This window comes from Sceloporus occidentalis, unplaced genomic scaffold (assembly GCF_023333645.1).
Source record: "Sceloporus occidentalis isolate IW3139 unplaced genomic scaffold, rSceOcc1.0.p SCAF_5, whole genome shotgun sequence".
NCBI classification, from domain to species: domain Eukaryota; kingdom Metazoa; phylum Chordata; class Lepidosauria; order Squamata; family Phrynosomatidae; genus Sceloporus; species Sceloporus occidentalis.
This window is the reverse complement of record NW_028316985.1, coordinates 170,901,090-170,921,908: the sequence shown is the minus strand read 5'-3', so window position 1 is coordinate 170,921,908 and position 20,819 is coordinate 170,901,090. Positions and strand designations below refer to the sequence as shown.

The 20,819-nt window shown below is 44.0% G+C and overlaps 1 protein-coding gene across 2 annotated transcripts in view; it reads left to right on the top strand.

Moving 5' to 3' along the window:
- The first annotated feature begins 3,411 nt into the window (after nt 1–3,411).
- Nucleotides 3,412–20,819, top strand: part of GRID2 (glutamate ionotropic receptor delta type subunit 2) — a 1,094,955-nt gene continuing 1,077,547 nt past the window's right edge. The window contains exon 1 of one of the 2 annotated variants that reach the window (XM_089526112.1): nt 3,412–3,889. In XM_089526112.1, the coding sequence (XP_089382238.1) occupies nt 3,814–3,889 (76 nt within the window). In that variant the 5' untranslated portion in view covers nt 3,412–3,813. The remainder of the gene's footprint in view (nt 3,890–20,819) is intronic. The other variant, XM_089526113.1, reaches the window with a different exon arrangement.

Below are 20,819 nucleotides of genomic sequence, written 5' to 3'. Positions count from 1 at the left end.
ATCACTGAATAGCTTGTATTTTCAGCATATGGTTATATGGGTTTTGATACAGAACAACATATCCAGTACTTGGAAAACTCTTTCCATTGTTTTATTGGCCCGGTACAGATGGGCGATTAGGGGTGTCCTTCTGGCAAACTAGGGCCAGGTGAGGCTGTGCATTCACATGCCTAGTCCAAGAGGATTCCACCATCATGGTTTGCCACCATCCACATGGTCGGCACCATGATGACACATGCACTGTGCAGCGCGCACATATCGCTCGCAGGACGTGGCATCATGGCAGTGCCATTTGGTGCTTATGCCACCGCAAAAAAGAAGCCACTCTAGGCAGCTTCTATCCGACAGCGCATTGTTTCCGCACCATTTGGTGGCTACGGCAACAATGTGAGGCAAAGACAGGAGGCACAGAGCTGCCTGTATGCTGAGCCCCATTATTTCATGAGATTTGAAGTATGCAAGGTGGCCAATTCCTCCTAAAGGATGACTTAGGACAAATCAGGATGTTAGAAAAATATTACTTGGCTTTGTTCCTGTCCGTGTATAGACCTTGAATTTTGCCAAGGGTGTGGCTGCAAATATTTCAATTCATGGCCATAATCAGTTTGGAAACTCAAAGAAAGGTGCACTGATTTTCTCAATGCGAAAATAAATGTCCATTACATTCTCACCAAGCCCAAATATCTCTTTCTATTTTATGGTTCATAAACTGTTATCCATGGAAGCCATTTCAGTTCTATTTGGTAAGAGGAGGAGTTTCTTACTGTAAATTCAGACATTTACCTACTTGCAAAGAACAGCCTGGTAAGGCACACTACCTCCATTCCAACTGCCACTGCTGTAGCCTCTGAGGGAGAGCCATCAGGGGAGAGACTGAGGACCACAGAGACCATGGGGTTATAGGAAGAAATAGGCTGCTGCATTTGCTACTGCTCATTACATTTGCACTTTATTCTTGCACTGGGTATAAAGGGCAAAGATTTGTCCTTCTGGGGGACAGAGACAAGGGTCTGTTACTTGCATTACCTCCACAGCCTCAGAGGGAGAGAGGCAGGCCAGCTCCATTGGGCTTAGCCATTAAGAAAGAGAGCCCTCCCTCCAGTCCATCTGTCACGGTCCAGGCCTCAGAGGGAGAGAAGAAGTGCTGGATCTGATCCCCTTCCCCACTGCCATCCCCTTTTCCTTTTGTGTTGTGTCTTTTTAGATTGTAAGCCTGAGGGCAGGGAACCCTCTAATTAGCCATCTGAGAGCCTTTGTGGTTGAAGAGTGGGGTATAAATACTCCAAATAAATAAATGAATAAATATTTGAAGGACTATATAGGGCTATCAGTGGTTCCTATTCATATCTAGACAAGTCACACAGGCTGGCTTTTTTGTTTTTGTTTTTGGAAGACTACCAGTTCAGATACTCTCCATCCTCTCGCAGGCTTTCAGTTGACTTCAGGATGTCCATTGTGGAAAACAGGATTCTGGATTTGATCTAGAATTTAGATTTGTGAGCTTATGAGGAGACCTGAATTTCTGCTGCTGTTGTTTTCACCTTTTTGGTGCTATGGGTCCCTCTGCTCTGCTCCTCTCTGGGCCTGCAACAAACTCCAATTCCCAGAATTCCATAGCCTTGAGCTAGAAAGAATTAAAGCAGTATCAGACTGGTTAGTTCTCCAGTGTGGATCCAGCCACCTTCTGGATCCCGGAGCCAGGGAGGATTCCAGCCACCCTGTGATCCACTCCTGGATCTCACAGATCCCCAAACTGGGGGGTTATTCAGGTCACACTTTTTCAAAATTATATCAGTAGACATCTCAGTCCCCCTCCCTGTCTGTCCCGGGACGAGCCATCTCCCAGCCTTATTAAGAACCAGTCCCACCAGAAACCCTGGGTAATTAAGCTCCTATTAATAGCCTGGAAAGAGCTTTCTTTTTTTGCCTCCCTTCGGAATCGGGGTCCTGGATACCTATCTCCTCCACCTTCCATCACCCTTTAAAGCCTTCACCTTCCTAAAGCCCAGATCTTCCAGAGAAGGGCAAGGTGAAAGGAGTCGAGAGGGCACCCCCCTTCCCTTAACACTCCAAACGAGGGTCAGAAAGAAACCTCCCTCCTCCTCCTCCATTTGCCCTGAAATGCTCTTTTAAATAGTCGGTATCCAGGGTTGTCCCTGGCTTCCATCTCCCCCGAGATGGAGAAGAAGAAGAAAAGATCGGGCAGAGAATGTCTCCTAGTTTAATAGAAAGGAAAGGAAAGGAAAGGAGGCAGGGATTCAGTGGGGTCTCCTTCTTGGTCCAGATAGAAGGAGAAAAGGGTCGTGAATCAGTTCGCTCTCTCTCTCTCTCTTTCCCCCCTCTTTCCTTAGCCCTGGCTGAAAGCACTTTCTTGCTGCTCCATTTCTAAGCAACGCGTGCTGCTGGCTAGCGGCGGAGCTGCCAAGAGCTGGGGGACTCTGGCTCGCTCTTCTCTCTCTCTCTCTCTTTCTCTCTCTCTGCATCCATCCCACCAACCAACCAACCAAGCGCCAAAAAAATATAAGAAAACCGCCTCCTCTGGTTGTGTGTGCCGCTACTACTACTACTACTACCACCACCACCACCGCGGTTCCTGCTGCAGAAGAAGCAGAGGAGAGGACTCTGCTGGCCAGCTTGGACTCGCACTCGCCTCTTCTCCATCGCCCCGGGAGACTGACTCCTCGGAGGAGACTGGATTCTCTCTCTTTCTCCCCCCCTCCTTGGAGGATCGTACAGAAGGGGGGTGTACCCCAAAGGAGACGCCGGAGGGAGAGGGAAGAGGAAAAGCGAGGCGATCGCGGTTCCATCCCGATCTGCCCCCCCCCCCCCAAGCTCCTTGTTCATCATCATCTTCTCTGGAAAGCGAGGCGAAGAGCCTGCCTGCCTCCCCCCAACGCACCCCCCTCCTCTTTTCCAGTTCTGCATCCCCAGCTTTGAAGTTCACTTTGGGGTGGTTTGAGGGGTTTCGGATGCCCGCGCCTGCGTGGTTTTTCTCTTTTATCATTTAATATATATATATATATTTGGGTGCTGGGGGCGGGGAGAGCTTGGAGACGGCGGGTGCTCTCCCCCAGAGACGCAAAGACTTCGCGGGGATCCCCTTCCCGCCCACAGAGAGCCCTATTATTATTATTATTATTATTATTATTATTATTTATTGAGCTGGGGCCGGGGTTGGCACAGGAAGGAAGGTTGTGCAGGTGGCAAGTTGCCTTTTTTATTATTAATTTTGGAGGACCTGGCCAGCTGCGGATCGTCGCTGGAGGGAAACCATACAGAATCATCCGGATTTTCTGTGTGTGTGTGTGTGTGTGTGTGTGGTGCTGTGTTTTTCCTCTCTCTGCGCGTATGCCTCCTTCCTGACCGCGACTGAAAAGAAGCCTTGATTTGTCTTTTAACATCTATCTCTGATCTGAAGAAGCCTCAGGATGGTGTGAAGAGGAGGCCGGCGGCCGGGGCTGCTCCGCTGCCCGCTTGCCTTTTCTCCGGAGAGGGGGCTGGAGAGGGGGCTTTTCCCGTTCAGCCCTGGATGGCTTTGCTGCAGCGTCTCCCCGCAACTCCGCCGATGCCCGGCTGCCCTCCGAAGTGACGCCGGGCTCCTCGCTGCTCCAGATCGTCTCCCTCTGGGCAGCCCCACCATCACCCCCTCCTCCTTTTCTTTTCCATCTTGTGGAAAGGGAAGAGCTCACCCGGGATTACATTTCGCCGTGCCTCCAACAACTCCAAACTCTCCGGAAAAAGAAGAAGGCTCTAGCCTGCATCTCGCCCCTTCTCCCAGCACCTTCCTCCCCTTCTTGGCCCCAAGCGCAGGAGATGGAAGTTTTCCCCTTCGCTTTGCTGGTGTCCCTCTGGTGGACTCGAACCTGGGCGGATTCCATCATTCATATCGGTAAGAGAGGGGCTTCTTGCTTTGGGGGGGGGGGGTGATGCTGCTCCTGCTGCTGCTGCTGCAGATGGCGACTTTGGTGTGTCTTTCTCTCTCCTTCCCCCCCCCCCCTTTTGTTTTGTTTTAATTTTTATTTTTGCAGCCTCCCTCAGATTTAATCTGGAAGCAAGCCCTGCCTTGCCAGGCGGGCCATTCCTTATCCTCCTCATTCATATTGTGACATGGATGAGGATGCGGGGCTGGAAAAGTGTGACAGGGAGAGGGTTGGGGGGGGGGGGGGCTTCCGTCGTCGCTTTTGCTGCCAAGCCGTGGAAGGGAAACGATGATAAACACACACGCCGGCTCTCTCTCTCTCTCTCCCACAATTCCCTCACCAGCCTCTCTTTCCCTCTTTCGCCTGGGGCTTCCCACTACCGCCGCCGCCGCTGCTGTTGTTGCTGGAAGAGCCTGGCAGGGAAAGCCCCCCCTTTTTTCCCACCCGTGAAGAGAAACGCCGGCGCACACGCGCCTCCTCGCATTCACACGACCGATGTTGTTACCCCTCTCTCCTTCCCTTCCCTCCCCTTCCCTTCCCCCAGCTTTGGAGGAACAGGTGGTTTGGCAACGTGAGGGCTTTTTCGTTTCTGCCCAAAGGAGAGGGATAAATAAATTCCTTTCGCACCGCTTTCTCCCTCCTTCCTATCCTCAGGCGGGAAAACTGTGGTGGATTTTTTCCTTCTCTTTTTCTTTAAAAACCGCTTTCTCTCTCCCTCTTTCCCTTCCCTGAGGCAATTTGGTATATTGTTTTCCCCCACCAAACCACTTTTTCCTTCCTTCCTATCCTCAGGCAGAGATAACCCGGTTTGGCACGGCTTTAAGTTGTCTGGCTGAAGGCTATAGAATTCTGGGAGTTGGAGTTTGTTGTGGGCCCCGCAGCAAACTCCAACTCCCAGAATTCCATAGCCTTCAGCCAGACGGCCTAAAGCGGTGCCAAACCGGGTTATTTTCTCCAGTGAGTCTGTCTCCTGCTAATAGCTTCCTTCCCCTCAGGGAAAACTACGCATCCCCCTGAGGGAGATGTAACACCTAGGGAGCCCACCGAGTTTCGAAGGGGGCTGAGAAGAGGAGAACCGCAGCGTTGCTGTCCCTTCTGCCTGAGGGAAGAAAGGAAGGAAGGAAGGAAGGAAGAAGAAAGCAGTTTTAAAAAGAAAAGGCGGGGGGGGGGGAACCACTCTCCTCCTCCCTTCTCTCCCCGCGCTTCCCGCAAGGAGGCTGGCCTCTGCCTGGAACCCCCATTTTAGGAGAAAGGAAGGACATCAATCCCATGGATCCCTGGAGAAATAATCCACTTTGAGACTGCTTTAACTGCCTTGGCTCACTGCTAAGGTAATCCTAAGAACGGGAGGGTATCGTGGCACCCGGAGCTGTCTGACAAGGCTGACAAAACTACAATTCCCAGGAGTCCCTAGCACCGAGCCAGGGCAGTTAGAAGTGGATTATTTCTGCAGTGTGTTTTGGGAGCATAGAAATACCTTCACGCATCACTTTGTGTAGGTTTTTAATTGCTTACTGGTCGTTGAAACTGGGTAAGCCGCTTTTGAGTCCCAGTTTTGCAGCGAAGGGGAGGAAGGTACCGCAGGATGCAAAGAGATAGGATACTTATAATCAAGAAATAAAGAGTCGTTTCTCTCCCACCCGCCTTTTCGTATCCCCGACCCGTTATTGCCCCGAAGCAATATGGGCATTGAAGCAGATGGAGAGGAAAGGCGGCCCCAGCCGGGAGTCCACGTTTTGCCAACCAAACCCCACGGAAAGAAACGCAGAGAGAGAGAGAGAGAGAGAGAGAGAGAGAGAGAGAGAGAGATAAAACCCGTGGCGGCGGGAGTGTGTGTGTGTGTGTGTGTGTGTCTGTTCGTGTAAAACCGACAGAGAAGTGAAGAGAGGCTCCTTGGCTTCTCTCCAGCTTCTGGAGCCCTGCCAGGAAATAATAAATGAATATTACACTCCTCCTTCTCCTTCTCCTCACTCCGTTTTTCCTTTCCCGAGTTTAAAGCCAGAGCTCGCCTCACATTCGCTATCGGAGGAATTAAGCATGGAGCTATTTATTCCTATAGTAGTGAAAAGATGCGGGGTGAGGGGACTATTTGGCTTAGCCAAAGGAAGCGTGTGTGGTGTGTAGCGTTTCTCTCTCTGTGTTGTGTTTCTCCTTCTGTTTTGCAAGCAGCACACGCGCCGGCAGAGAGAGAGAGAAAAGGCTTATGGGTTTCCAAGCTTTTATTTTGAGGCTGCATCCACGCTGGAGAAATAACCCGGTTTGGCACGGCTTTAACTGTCCTGGCTCAAGGCTCCGCTCTGGGCCCCACAACAAACGCCAACTCCCAGAATTCCATAGCCTTGAGCTAGGGCAGTTAAAGCGGTGCCAAACTGGGTTATTTCTCCAGTGTGGATGCAGCCACTGATGAAAATGAGTGGAGAATCTCTTCATCCCTCTATTGACCAGCTAGAGAGGAAGGAAGAGGGTTAAGAGACCAACCACTGGGTGCTATCACTTATGAGGGGATTTAAAGTCTCTTTTCTTTCCATACCCTCCTTTTTCCCAAGCATTTTGTGCTGAGGGAAGACCCCTTGACTGGATGACATTCCCCTCAGGGCCCACATTTTCCCACCTTCCCAGTTGCCAGCTTGGTTACTGGGGACATCTGGTAGCACCTTTAAGACTAAGAAAGAAGTTGGTAGGCTGAGCTTTGGTAGACTTGAGCCTACCCGTATATAAGTTTGACCTCATGTATAACTTGAGGACATATTTTGGGGCCCAAAATTATGGCTTTCGATATGACCCATGGATAAGTCGAGGGTAAAACTTAGGGGGATGTAAAGAATGAAGTGAATGGAAGCGATGCCAAATAACTTACAAAATTCAAGCAGACATCACTGTTTGTGTTCACATGAAAGGCTGGATGGATGAGAGAACAGAGAGGAATCAGTGCTTCCAAGACCAGAATCACCTCTTACCTTTCATCAGAGGCTGGTTCAGGTTTTTTTTTTTTTTTTTTTTTTTTGGAGTATGGTACTTACATTGATCTCTGGATAAGTCAACTCAGGTTTTTGGGATTACTTTTTTGACTAAAATTTCTAGACTTCTACATGAGCAAATACAGTACTTCCTCTGAGGAAGTTGGCTCAAGTCTACCAAAGCCCAGCCTACTAACTTCTCTCTTTCAGTTTTTCATTTTGTCTTAAAGGTGCTCCAAGATCCCTTTGCATACTGATTTTCCAGACTTAACCCTGGCTAAGGCTTTGAATTCTACCAACTTGGTGACCACTGGGCCTTCTTTGGACTTGAAGAAACAGCATAGCCTTGGTCAGCATGTCTGATTGTAATGCCATATTTCAGAGAAGAGGAGCAAGGTCATCCCTGAAGGTGGACAGAGGGAATGGGGAAAGGAGGAGAGAAGTGGCAATGGCAAACAGCAGTTACAAACTTAAGTCACCCCCTCAAGGCTCAGTTCCTCAGGAGTTGATACCTTTGTCTGGAGTTTCTGTCCTCCATCAACAGGGCTGTTCCAATGACACCCTCCCATACACTTTTTGTTGATTTGGTTGATAGAAGAATTCAAAGACATAGCCATGTTAGTCTGGAAAATCTGTATGCAAAAGGATCTTGTAGCAGCTTTGAGACTAACTGAAAGGAAGCAGCTGGTAGCATGATTTTTGTAGACTTGAGCCTACTTCCTCAGATGCATCTCTTTCAGTTAGGTGCAAAACACACTGCGGGAATAATCCAGTCTGGGATCTCTTTAACTGCCCAGGCTCAATGCTACGGAAACCTGGGAATTGTGGTTTATTGTGGCACCAGAGCTCTCTGATAGAGAAGGCTACAAGTCTCACAAAACTACAGTTCCCAGAATTCCCTAGCATTGAGCCAGGGCAGTTAAAACAGTCTCAAACTGGAATGTTTCTCCAGTGTGTTTTGGACTTTAGTCTCAAAGGACCTTCGTCTCAATTAACAAAGAAAGAAACTGGTAGCTTTTGTAGACTCAAGCCTACTTCCTCTCCATGCACCTCTTTCAGTTAATCTCAAAGGTGCTGCTACAAGATCCCTTTGCTTAATGAATTCAAAGACATAACCATGTTAGTCTGGAGAGCCAGTGTGCAAAGGGATCTTGTAGCATCTTTGAGACTAATGGGGAAAAGTTGGTAGCATGAGCTTTCATAGATTTGAGCCTACCTCCTCAGATGCATGGCCTTGGACTTTCCATTCTACCCGAAGCATCTGAGGAAGTAGACTCAAGTCTACGAAAGCTCATGCTACCAACTTTTCTGTTTCAGACAGTGTCAAAGGTGTTAACAAGAGCCCTTTGAACATACTTCTTTCAGTTCTTTGCTAGGCAATGAATATAGGTTAGCATCACATTAGCCTTCCTTGTGTAGACAGTGCCTGATTTCTTTCTTCAGTTAAACACAAAAATGCCTGTGGCAATGAGAGTTTTGAGAGACAGGGGTGTGCTTTGTTACAACCAAATAAAACCTGGGGGCTTCTCTTAGGAGTTAAAGAACTGGGATGAGTTCCTGTGCATTTCAACAATGATTTTTCACTAATGAATAGTTTGTTTGTGAAGGGAAGGGGACTCCCAGAGCAGAGAGACTCTTGTTGTCCCTTTTCACTAAGCAAACAGTTGCATGCACTGTTGCACTGTGGTTTCACATCAAAGAGTTCCTTCCCTGCCTCTCTTCACATTAATTGGTGTTTATGTTTACTGGATGCCCGGCTTAATTATTTATAACAGGCAAATACAGCATTATGCAATTTATTTATGTTTTTTTAAAAAAATATATGCAGCAGTGAGAGTAGATATGGGCATCTAGCAAACATAAAAGGGAAGCGGTGGAAGGGGGAGGGAGGAGAACCAAATTGTTCTGTTTCTCAGGCAATTTCACTTTGAAAAACAATTAGTACATTTGACAAGGGGATTAGCTCTTTTATAGATGGCTTTATATTACATGAATCTGGCAAATTGATAATTGTCATCCCGAGCTCTCTGCCCCCCCCCCCTTCAGCATATGGCAGATAAGTAGGCTGAAATAAGCAACAATTTCATGTAAAACTGGGTCATCAGCTAAACGCAGCAATTTTTTTTCAAAAGTCTAAAGAAGTCTCTCCCTATTCTCCCAACTCTGAAAATGTTGTCTGAGACAGTTTTGGCTTTGGTATGCTTGTGTGTCTTTCATAAAACTACCCTTCAGAAAGCATATTCAAACAAGGAGAATGAAAAGCCATTTCAGTTCATTTTTAATTTCCAGGAGAGAACTTTTCTTTAGATAAAGAATCCAAATCAGTGAACAGATTGCACTATTTCTGAATGAGTCTCTTATAAAGCAGGAAAGAAAAGGCAAATTAAAACATCCTGGAGAAAAAGAAAAGAAACAGAAGCTATTATAGCCCATTTCAGCTCTAGTGTGGGTGGGGGGAGACTGGTTGTTTCTGCAAAAGGAGGCGCATCACCAAGAGAGAGAGAGAGAGCGAGAGAGCGCATGTGTATGGCATGGAAAAGTAAGTTGGGAATTGACTAATAGCACTATGTCTCTCTTGCTCATTCCCTTAGTAAAATTGGTATGCTCTGCTGCAGCTAGTGTACTTTCATTTATAAATGTATCTCAAAGCTTGCCTTTTAACAATGCTTACCTATATGAACAAACACCCTCTTAGTCAACCACAATAGGAGAGGATGCCAAGATCTTTGGTTAATATATTAGGGGCTTGTCTTAAACCAAATTATCCTTTCTAGACCAGATTCACACCCTCCTCTGATTAATGCATGCTCTCACTATTTTAGTACATGCCTTGAGAGGACTCTTCTAGCAGTTCATGTATTTCTGCTGAGTTGAATATTATAGATGGAAGCAGGCAGTTTGGTCTTCCTCTTGTCTACACTGAGCATGCTTATGAACATGCTGAAAAAAAAGTCAGCTCCCCTGTAATTTTAGCATGCAGACAGAAGAAAAAAGGATTTTGTGAGGGAGGGGAGGCATTGGGGGGGGGGGGGTTACTGGGGAAGATATACTGAAATGATGCAGTTCTGCTTTATGCCATTTCCTTGAGCCAATACATTGATTGAATAATTTCATCAGGCTCACATTACTTGATTGCTTCGAAGTTTCCTTAATGATCTGTATGCTGTAGGAAGAACTCAAAATGCTGTGAGTGGAATGGCAATGATATTGTGTTTTTGAGGCTATTCAAAAAGTCCCTCTGATTTATGCAGCTCAAAAGCTCCAAAGTCTTTGAGATTAGCCACGCTGCCTGCTATTTTCTTCCATGCATTGCTTGTCCTAGACTCTTCACTCCCTCAGCACAACAGGAGTCAACAACAGTGCCTTAATTAAGCTGGGATTAGGTGGCATTTCAGCCAACTGCACCATTTGTGTATGATTCAACAGAAGTCTCCTGGTTTAGTGATATGTAGCTGTCCGTTGATGTTGACCTCAAAGTACTTTGATGAGATTTGTGTTTTCATATGCATAGGAAAAGATTATGCAGGTTTTAGATGAAGCAAAAAAGTCTTCTTGAGGTGGGATCAAGCACAAACTCCATTTCCCCAGCAGCCAGATATGAATCCTTTGCAAGCTCTTTTCCAACAAAATGAAAGACATACAGTGGCAACACAGTGAATTTGCATTCTTTGCCTCCCAACTTCTCATTATGCTTGTTAGTTTACCTTGTGGGTGTTGATTCTGAACTATATTCAGAGTTCAGGAAGATTTACTTTCTGGTAAGTGTGCGTAGGATTGCACTATTAGCTACTAAAATACGTCTAGGCAAAGCAGAATATTAAAAGATTTCATGCAAACATATTTAGGCTGCCTTAGGCTGCTACATTCTCAGTACATAATATGTTACCAAAACTTTTAACAGAATGGAAATTTAGTTTGTAAATATGTACATGTGAAAACTTTGTAAAGGCTTTCATTCATAGTTGCTTTTTATCTGTGGGGAAATTTCATGAAAAATCCTGCCCTACCCTGGGAATGTCATATGATAACTTAGCTGCTATTCAGTGACCTAAATGCACTCTGTCCATTTTCAGAAGTGATTAAAATTACTTGAGAAGCATTTAAAAAAACCAACATCTGTAGACCTTTTAAAATGTTCATTAGCATTTTGGTGGAGCACTTCAAAAGCTGGACATAGTCCAGTCAAAATAAGTTTAACTGTCATTGATTTAATGTATTTAACCCCACCCCCATGGAAATAAATGAGAATGGAATAGAATCTGTTTTGGCTGGATCAGACCCACTTGTTAAAAGAAACAAATACAAACTCAGTGTACATTTTTCGTAATAAATCTTGTTTATGTTTATACATCATCTTTCTGTCAAGTTTGGAACTCTCCTCTCTGTTTGGACAATTTTTTTTTTATTTCACACCCCATGGAGATGTTAACTTAGGCGGGATACAGACCACCCCTTTGAGGCGGCCTGCACCCTCCCCTTTCCCCGCTGGATCGGGGCCTGAGCATCTGCAGCGGCAGCCCCAGAGGCCCCAAGCCGCCACTTCTCCAGGCCTTGGGGAAGCAGCAAAACTGTAAAAGGACACCCCGAGGCAACCCTAGCATGTATCCAGGCTGGAAAGCACCACAGTTGTTATTTTTTTCCTGTCTTAGAGACACTGGTCCAAAACACACTGCAGAAATAATCCAGTTTGAGACTGCTTTAACTGCCCTGGCTCCATGCTAGTTAATTCTGGGAACTGTAGTTTTGAGAGACATTTAAGCTTCTCTGCCAGAGAGCTCTGGTGGCAGAACAAATTACAATTCCCAGGATGCCCTAGCTCTGAGCCAGGGAAGTTAAAGCTGTCTCAAACTGGATTATTTATGCAGTGTGCTTTGGACCATTTACCCAGGATTCTTTCAGTATTATGGAGAACATAAAAATCCACCTATATGGAGTCTTTGACAGCCTACAGATCTAGCAGACTGAACCTTGGATCTTTTCCATGCAAAGTGTATGATGTCTTCTGAACTAAGTTTCATTGATTGGCTGATGAGATCTCCACACATGACAGGAGATGCTATTTAAATGTTTGAGTCATCATTGTTGATCTCTGCAATTAAAGTGAATAATAAGGAAGAAAGTATTCTTTCATTAGACTAATATTTTATATAGTAGTTGCACTAAAGTATTCAGACTGATTGAGCCTTATGCATAAAGAAAGATAATCTGATGATGTCTACACATCTTTTTGCCAGGTATTTCAAACCAAAGCTTGGAATTCCCATAGACTGTGGATCTTATAGCCCCCAAAAGGAATTTTTCCAAACTCTGTTTCAAGCCATTTATACTAGCTTCAAACCAGCCACTGTGATGTTTTTCCTGTCCTGCAGTGATGGAAAAAGTGATACTTGCAGCTACTGAGTCCCTCTAATGCAGCTGTTGGAACATTGTTCAAGGGAGAGTACTGGCACGTTCCCGTCAAGACTTTTCTTGTTTCAAGCCAAGCAATGCTCCACCGGAGCAGAAACTAACTGAACCATAATGGGTGAACAATCCTGTTGAGTGCTTTCCCATGCAGCCTAGTTACCTTGTGTCAAGTTGTAGCCCAGTGCAAGAGAGAGATTGAGAGTCAGACAGATCACATAGGCCACAGTCCACAAGGAATTTTTCTTGATAAACTATCATAAATCTGGATTGTGTGCTTAGCTCTTCCGATTGGCTGTGGCTTAACCAAGATAGACCCTTCACGAAAATAACTCTCCTACCCCACGGATTCATAATGACCAAACATGTGCTGATCTTTGTGTCATTTTGTTTTGGCAAACATCATTACTTGCGCTGAGGAATTTGCAGATGACAATCTTTGAATGCCAATGTGTGGCTGCTTTTCTTTTCTTAAGCTGATGGCAGTTGTGTTTGGAATAGGGATTGTTGTGGTTTTTTTTACTACAACTCCCATAATCCTCCAATTAGGATGGCCCATGGTTCCCCATGGAGCTAAAATCCATGGATGCTCAAGTCTCATTGTATGCAATGATATAGTAAAATGACACACACACACATCTCAAAATTAAGGTTTGGTTTTGGGTTTTTTGGTGTGTGTGTGTGTGAATATTTTCAAACCATGAATGGTTGAATCTGTGGCTATTGGGGCTGACTATAGTTAATGATTTGGTCTCTCTCTCTCTCTCTCTCTCTCTCTCACACACACACACACACACAGAGAGAGAGAGAGAGAGATGTTTCAGTTTCTTTGGACTGGGATACTGGAGGAATAAGGACAATTGATACTGTATTGTGTCACTCACTTGTCACCTTTCCCAGTGTTGTACTTATCAAACTCACTAAACTGCCCACCATCCCCATAGGACACACTGGCTAAGCATAATAGGAATTTTAATTCAACACCTTTGAAAGGCCAGGTTGGAGAAAAGGGCTCTCTCAACGAATGAAGAATAAATGTTACTAACCAAAGGCCCACACATGTTGGTTTCTTTTACCAACTTCAGCTTTAGAGAGAATTTGCAAGACTGCAGAGCAGTGCTTGCCATTCTGCTGGGCTTTTGCAGAAAGTTCAAGCAGTAGATCACTCTTCATACCTTGCATAAAAGCTAACCAGGAAGGAGGAGAGATTACCCTTTCAGTTCTCTAAAACAAAGAGAAGGGGAGGAGATATTGTATCTTTCTTCTACTTTGGTCTTTTTGCAAAAAGTCCCAAGACTACCTCCATACTACTGCTGACATCTCCTGAAAAAGGTCAATGAGAAGGGAAAGGTACCATTCCTCTAAGTTCTCCATGAAAGGAAGAAGAGGCCCTTCGTCTCCCTTATTAATAATAAATAAATAATAAAAATTTTATTTGTATACCGCCCTTCCCATGATCAGGGCGGTGAACAACAGGATAAAACAATACAATATCAGCTGCATATCAAAACAAACAATGCAAGTACAATACAACTATTAAAACCAATATTAAAACCCCTTAAGCCAGCTACCCTTGCTGTCAGTGAGGGGGACTAGCTGAACTTGTATTGGGGAATGCTGATTGGAACAGGAAGGTTTTCAGCTCCTTTCTGAACTGGGCCAGGGAGGTGGCCGAGCGGAGCTCAGTGGGCAGCGTATTCCAGAGGGTCGGGGCTTTTGCAGAAGAAGGCAACAGAATAAAAGCAAGAGTCAGGCTTTTACTTTTGTAAAATTCCAAATTGTGAAAAGAAAGCCATCTTTCTTTTCCTCTCTACCCATTGTCACTTGGAACTAGATCAGCCTTTCCATGATTTTGTGGAAACTTTCAGTGTTGTTTTTGTTTGCCAAGTATTATTTTCATGTTCAGAATGGTAAAACAGGGTGCAACAGCCCCAAACAAAAATGTCCAAAGGAGGGAGAAAGTGGCCATGGCTGATAACAGGAGCCTTGCCTTTCTTGCACTGGGGACTGGAAAATGTAGTTTAAATGCCTGTCAGCTCAATGAACTGAGCCAGGAAGCCATACAAAGTGGATTTCCCATGATCTATAGTGTTGATAACCTCATATGTGCATCCAGACCTTAAAGGCAAGGATGTTCACTACCGTATCCCCTAAGAAATGGGGAAAGTGAATATCAGTGATTTGGTACTTGGAAAGCAGTTATGAGTCAAGCTCAGACTTTGAGGAGAGTCTGGACCCAGTTCATAATGGCTCAGTGTTCTTCAAACCTGAACAAATTAGTTTTCAGACCTCTCCATTCTAAAAATCTGTCACTATCACTATTAACAATTAGTCAAGGTGAACTAAACAAAAAGTCTATTGATCCCAAACCAGATTATTATTTAGAAAGCAATTTGTGGTCCATTTCAAACATCCTCTGGTCAGTTTCTGCAATTTATCTATGTTAGACCACCATGGTTTACAGGATTAAGGACACTGCTTCTAGTTTTCTTACATGTCACACCTACCTTTAATTCTTGTTATGTGAGGCTGAAGAAGCTGGTTACTGAGAAGAGTTTATCACACCGGAGGAATTTCTCTTAATTTTGAATGAAAAGTAAGTGGGGCCAGAATGCATTCACATAAAGTCACTAGTTTGGCGAAATTACATGAATGATCATTGCATTCGAACTGGCTCCCCATTGCCCAAAAATAGCATGCCATTGCCTGAATTTGCGTGTGGCAGTCTATCACGCAATAACGTGAAACCCCATGATTGCTTTTGGACTGACTTCCCATTGCCCGAATTTGCGTGTAGTGGGTTATCACGCAATAACGTTAAACCCCATGATTACGTTCAGACTGCCAATTTCCCTTCTGATAAACTCCAAAGATTGACTACATAAAGTCCATTTAAGTGGATGACTGATGTCGGCTTTGCCAGAAGCAAGTAATTTGCAAGATCACCCTGAAGCAGGGTGAAGTGTCATGAGGCAGCAATAGATGAAGGCAGGAAGCATCATGAAGCAGCAATAGATGAAGGCAGGTACTGATGTTTGAAAGGAGCAGAAAGACTTTTAAGAGCTTTTTTAAAAGTCTATGGGGCTGTGCAGACTGCCCCCTTTTAGAGCCAGATCAGAGCCATGGCAACCGCATGCCACGGCTCTGATCTGGCCTTTCCATGGTACAAAAAGCAGACACATTATCTTAATTATGTTTTAAGGATCCCTACTGAGGGTCAAGATGGAAGCTTAGCCTAGTAAGCTTCAAGGGATAGTATGTGCTGAGTCTGAAAGGAATAAACTATTTTGGCTCTGTGACTGACACATAGTGTGAAGCCTCTGGTCAGTCCTGGCACAGGAAACCCAACTATTTACATTTATGGATTAATTACATTAACATTCCATTTTTCATCCAAAGCATTCAAGAACAACACATTCTACATGGCTTTCTGCCTAGTTTGTCCTCACTGCAACCCTGTGAAGTGAGCTAGTTTGAGAGATAGTGACTGTTCCAAGGTAAACCAGTAAAGTTCTGTGACTGAGCAGGCATTGAAAACTGGGTTTTCTAGTTCTAGCTAATCATTGTAACCACCACATTACAGTAAAGATGGGGGCATCTCCCAGTTTTGCTTTGTATAATATTCAGTTTTTCCACAATCCCAAGTATTTTGCATTCTGAATTTTGGTAAAAATTCATACTAAATAACATACTAAAGTGAAGTCCTCCTCATTTTGCCTGGCCAAATTCAGTTTCCCCCAAGATGGAGAGGAATAGGGTTTCCATGTCTCAGGTCCTGTCCCTTCTTGTCTGGTTCTCAGGGGCAAGGGAAGAAATCTTAGAGATAGTCCTACCCTGGCAACGACAGGAGAACCATGTTCTACCTACCTGCTTGCCTGCTTGTTAAAGATGAAGAACATCTCATAAAAAAAAATAGAGGGAACCATCTTAATTCACCTCAACTATGACTAAATACACAGCCTAGAGTTAAAAGAAGTGAACATACAAAACCCTGGGCCTTGATGGTGTTAAGGAAGAAGACGTGGTTCATCACAGCTTCATCCTTCTCCATGTTTGTGCTATTGCCAGGGTACCAAGCCAGCTTACTGTCAACACACATTGAAAAGGACCCGAAACATAATCTATTAAGTTAATTATAGACCTAATATAATGCAATTACTCTTCTAGAATGGTTAGAAGTGAGGGATTCAGATTTACCTTAGTATTAATTCTGACTACATACTGTCCCTCACAACAGGTGTGAGCAATTGCCAGTGGTTGGGGGATAAGGTGGACTTCCACAGGACCTTGAGAGACCCCTTCTCCAGATACAATCTCCAACACCTCCACTTTGTGTGGTTTAAAAAAAATAGGGAAAAACCCCTCAGAAAGGCCTCATATCTTGTAGGTGGCAATTTTGCCACATTTTAGGGCTTTTTAAAGGACTACTGGAAGCTCCCTTTAGAAATGCTACTTACATGACTTCATAAATGTTGACCTCTCCAGTGTACTTTCTGTTTCAGAAAAGGCCTATCTTCTGGGGTCTAAAGCAGCATGAGGACATGGCAAAATTGTCCCACATGTGTCATATGGGATGTGAGAGACATTTTCAGCTTAAAAGAATGCTAGGGTAGACCTATGGAGACTCAAAATGGAATTAAGGAGGGTGCATGCTGTCCATAAACTGCACTTGCTTATTCTATGAGAAAACCTTTAGTGAACCTGGGAGATGAAGATGGCTATGGGAAAAGATAACATATAAGTTCATATTTTGGTGATGGAGCCGGAAATTGCTTGAGCTTTTTCTTGCTCTTTGTAATGTTGAGTAGCTACATTTGTTTGAACAGTTATGGCAATCATGAGCTTGAAAACACTTGATAGTTTTACAGAGCAAGGTCCAGGCATTATGGAAGATCTTGTTGCTATGTTCATAAAGCTGAACTTAACTGAATATTTCCTCCAAGCACATTAAGAAGATAAAAAAATCCCCATCAACTTGAAAAAAATCCAGGCTACTCGCAGGGCCAATTGCAGATGCTGTCTCTTTTGTGCAACTGAAGTATTACAAGAAGCTGTGGTACAAACTGAGTTTTAATAAGACTGAGTTTAATAAGACAATCTATGTATTCCATTAAACACATATTTGGTAATCACATGCTTCCTTTATTTTCTTTAATAAACAGCAGCTACAAGTGAAGGGGCAGATTTATCAGGATTGGGACTGCAGTGTTGGGGTGGGAGTAATAAACTGTTGACTACAACACAGTGCCAGTGTAGTTTAGATCCCTTCTCCAGTGGTTTCAGTTTACGTTAACAGGATAACAGTTATTACTGTTTCTGGATCAAGGGTTTGGCCTGTGTGACCTTTTAGTAGTTTTTGAGCTGCAGCTCCTAGCATTCCTTCCCATTATCTATGGTAAATGGGGCTACTGGGAGTTGCAGCCCAACAACATCTGGATGGCTGTACATTTGCTATACTACTCAAAGACCATTCTAGATGGTCAGTACTGTCAATGGAAATGGCTACTGGCCTCATCTTATACAATACACTTCAATTGCATGTTTACTATTAACATGAATGGTGAAAAACAATATATGATTAGTTCTAAGATCAAAAACATTTCTAGCTAAAAATGATGGATGTCTCAAAACTCAAAGCCAGACCTTCTGTATTGGGGAGGGGGGGAATCAACTGGGATATCAGCCAGTTTCTGTATGTAGGAAAGGGAAGGGGGTACCATTTTGTAGTTCACCTCAAACTGCGCTATTTCTTGGCCTGGTCCCATCCACATTATAGCTTCAAAGATACTACTGATGGAATCTGAGCTAATAAGAGCTGACTAGGAAAGGGATTTTCAAGTTGTGGTGGATTGTTCAGTCAAAAGGTTGAACTAACATGTAACAGCTGTGAGCAATGCAAAGCCCATATAGGACATGATCAAGCAAGGACTGAGGATAAAAGTGCCTTGGTCTTCCAATGAAACCAAGAATGGACAATTCATGACCTTTGGAGTACATCTGGTCCCATCTAATTTTGGGGCGTCTTAAGGTCTGAAAACACCCTTCCAAAGAAAATAAATCACTGAAAAAGGAGAATCATGCTCTTTGGAGCGTCTAAGAAATATAATTCTCTTTTAAAACAAAGTCTCCCCTGCATTGAAGTATCCCCCCCCCCAAAAAAATAATAATAATAATCAGACATATGTCCACAATATTGTGGCTATGATGTGTCACCCAATCCAGTCCCAGAATCCCACTCCAGACAACCACACTGAGGGATGGAGTTCTGTAGTGTTGGCAAGGAGATCACTGAAGGATAGCATGTGCAGCCCCCTCCTACCAATGAACCATGTTCCAATGAGGAATTGCAGGAAGAACCTGCAAAGCACCTTGCATCTGTTTGTCACATCACAGCTTGCTAGTGGAAGGGAGCTGGTCATATCTATATCTACTGATCTCTATCTTGGATGGTCAAAATTGCTATGGAAATAGTGAAGGGAATAGTATTCTACGGTGAACTCACCATGGGTCAGCGTAAGAGGGGCACCCCAAAGAAGAGATACAAGGACTCCCTGAAACAACATCTCAGGCTTGGCCAAATTGATCACCAACAATAGTCTGCCCTGGCCTCGCATCAGGAGGCATGGAGATGCACTATGCACGATGCTGCAGCCTTTTTTGAAAGCTCACACCAAATGAGTCTTGAAGAGAAACGACAACGCAGAAAGAACCGCAACCCGGAAACATCACCAAAAGAGACTTTCCGCTGTGCTTTCTGCAACCGGACCTGTTTATCCCAGATTGGCCTTTTTAGTCATCAACGCGCTTGTACAAAGTGCGGGATGAGTCCTTCCTGGATCTTTGTTTGTGAAGCAAAGCCAGAGAATTCCATTTTAGGGACTTTCCCACACATAGATTAGAAAATAATGGTTTTGAAAGTGTAGGCTTTAGTTTACTGCATTCTTAAATGTCATGAGTTCATTCTCTCAAATAGAACAAAACTATTGAGCAAATATACTCATAAATAAATCGAATACATCATTTAGTTTTTCCATTCTTTATCAACAGGCAGAAAGCTTATTAGACAAGGTAAAGCTTATTATCTCTTAACAGGGACACCCAGGGGAGTCTGCTTTAACTGCAGAAGAAGGAGGTGTGGAATTTGGGAAATACTGATTGGCAGCTGGTAAAGATAGGTGAATTGGAAACAGAGGAAAAGTCAAACAGACTGCTTGTGCTAATCCATAGGTACTGGTAATAAAACTTTCAAAGGGAAAAAAAGCCTAGTATATTTGGTTCTCCATTTGATGGTGCCAATAAGAAAGCCATATTTCACAGCTTGTGTGGTGATCAAATCAAGCTTTGAGCTAGTTTTCTGTTCTCACTAGCTTCATCTCTGTAACAGACCAGAATTCAGGGCTTCTTCATAATGTGTAGTTTTGTGAAACTAATTTACAAGACCTTATCTGGATGCACCAGACTCGGGCACATATATTTTCAAGAGCTTCCATTTTGTGAGCAACCTCCATCTACAAAATAAGCTTTTGCCTGTGTGCATACTCTCTTCTAAGTCCCATTAAAACAAATACACTCAAAGTATACATATTCATTATGGCTTACTACAACCTTGATAAAAACACCCTGGGAATGGAAGTTCGGGGAAAGCATTCCCAGACTATCACCTAAACATTCACATTCTTTCTTTGAGAACTAAAATCCCCAGGATTGTCATGGGGAAGAAGACTGGTTTTAAGTTGATGTAATTAGACTGAGTTTGTAGTATAGTTATGCTCTGTACAAATACATTTTGTTTGATACAGTCACTGAGAAAAAAAAGAACACTGGCACACAAGAGGACAGGATACCATAAAACCTTCATATGCCATTGTGTATGCAAAATTGCATATTTTGAAGTAATTACTATAATTTAAGAAGAAATACAAGTCATCTCACCACAGTGGAGAAGACCTGTGTGGGGAAGACCAGATGACCTGTAGCCTTCTCAGTCTCTAGAGTTGATGATAGCTCTGGATAGGAAATTTCAGTATTTTAAACTGAAACTCATCATACAAATTATGAGGTATGTATATGTTTTACTGCATTTTTGCCATTATTCCTGTATGGCTCTTGTGCAACAAAATGGTCTCTCAGCAAATCTGTCTCCTTTACCCTCTCCTGTATCGTAATACTTAAAAAGTATCTCCATGGAGCTTCCTGGGAGGCAGGATTTCAGGACCATGAACAGCGGCAGCAGTGTTACAACTAGAATGTAAATGGGTTGAACATAATCCACAAACTAAGGCAGCCTTGTATTCTATTTTTCAGAGAGCAGTCCTCTATCTGATGTGCTGTAAGAGGGCAGACTCCTAATTGAAGGGCACTATCTCTTCTGGGGAGGGAATTTTCAGCCTTCAAAATGTTGTACTGAGCTCCCACCAGTTCTCACCACTGGCTACACTAAGAGTGCTGAAAACTTTAGTTCAACAAAATCTGGAGGCCATTATGATACCGCTTTCTGTACTATTTAGAAGGCTGGAATATGCTTATTTTACCAGCGTTA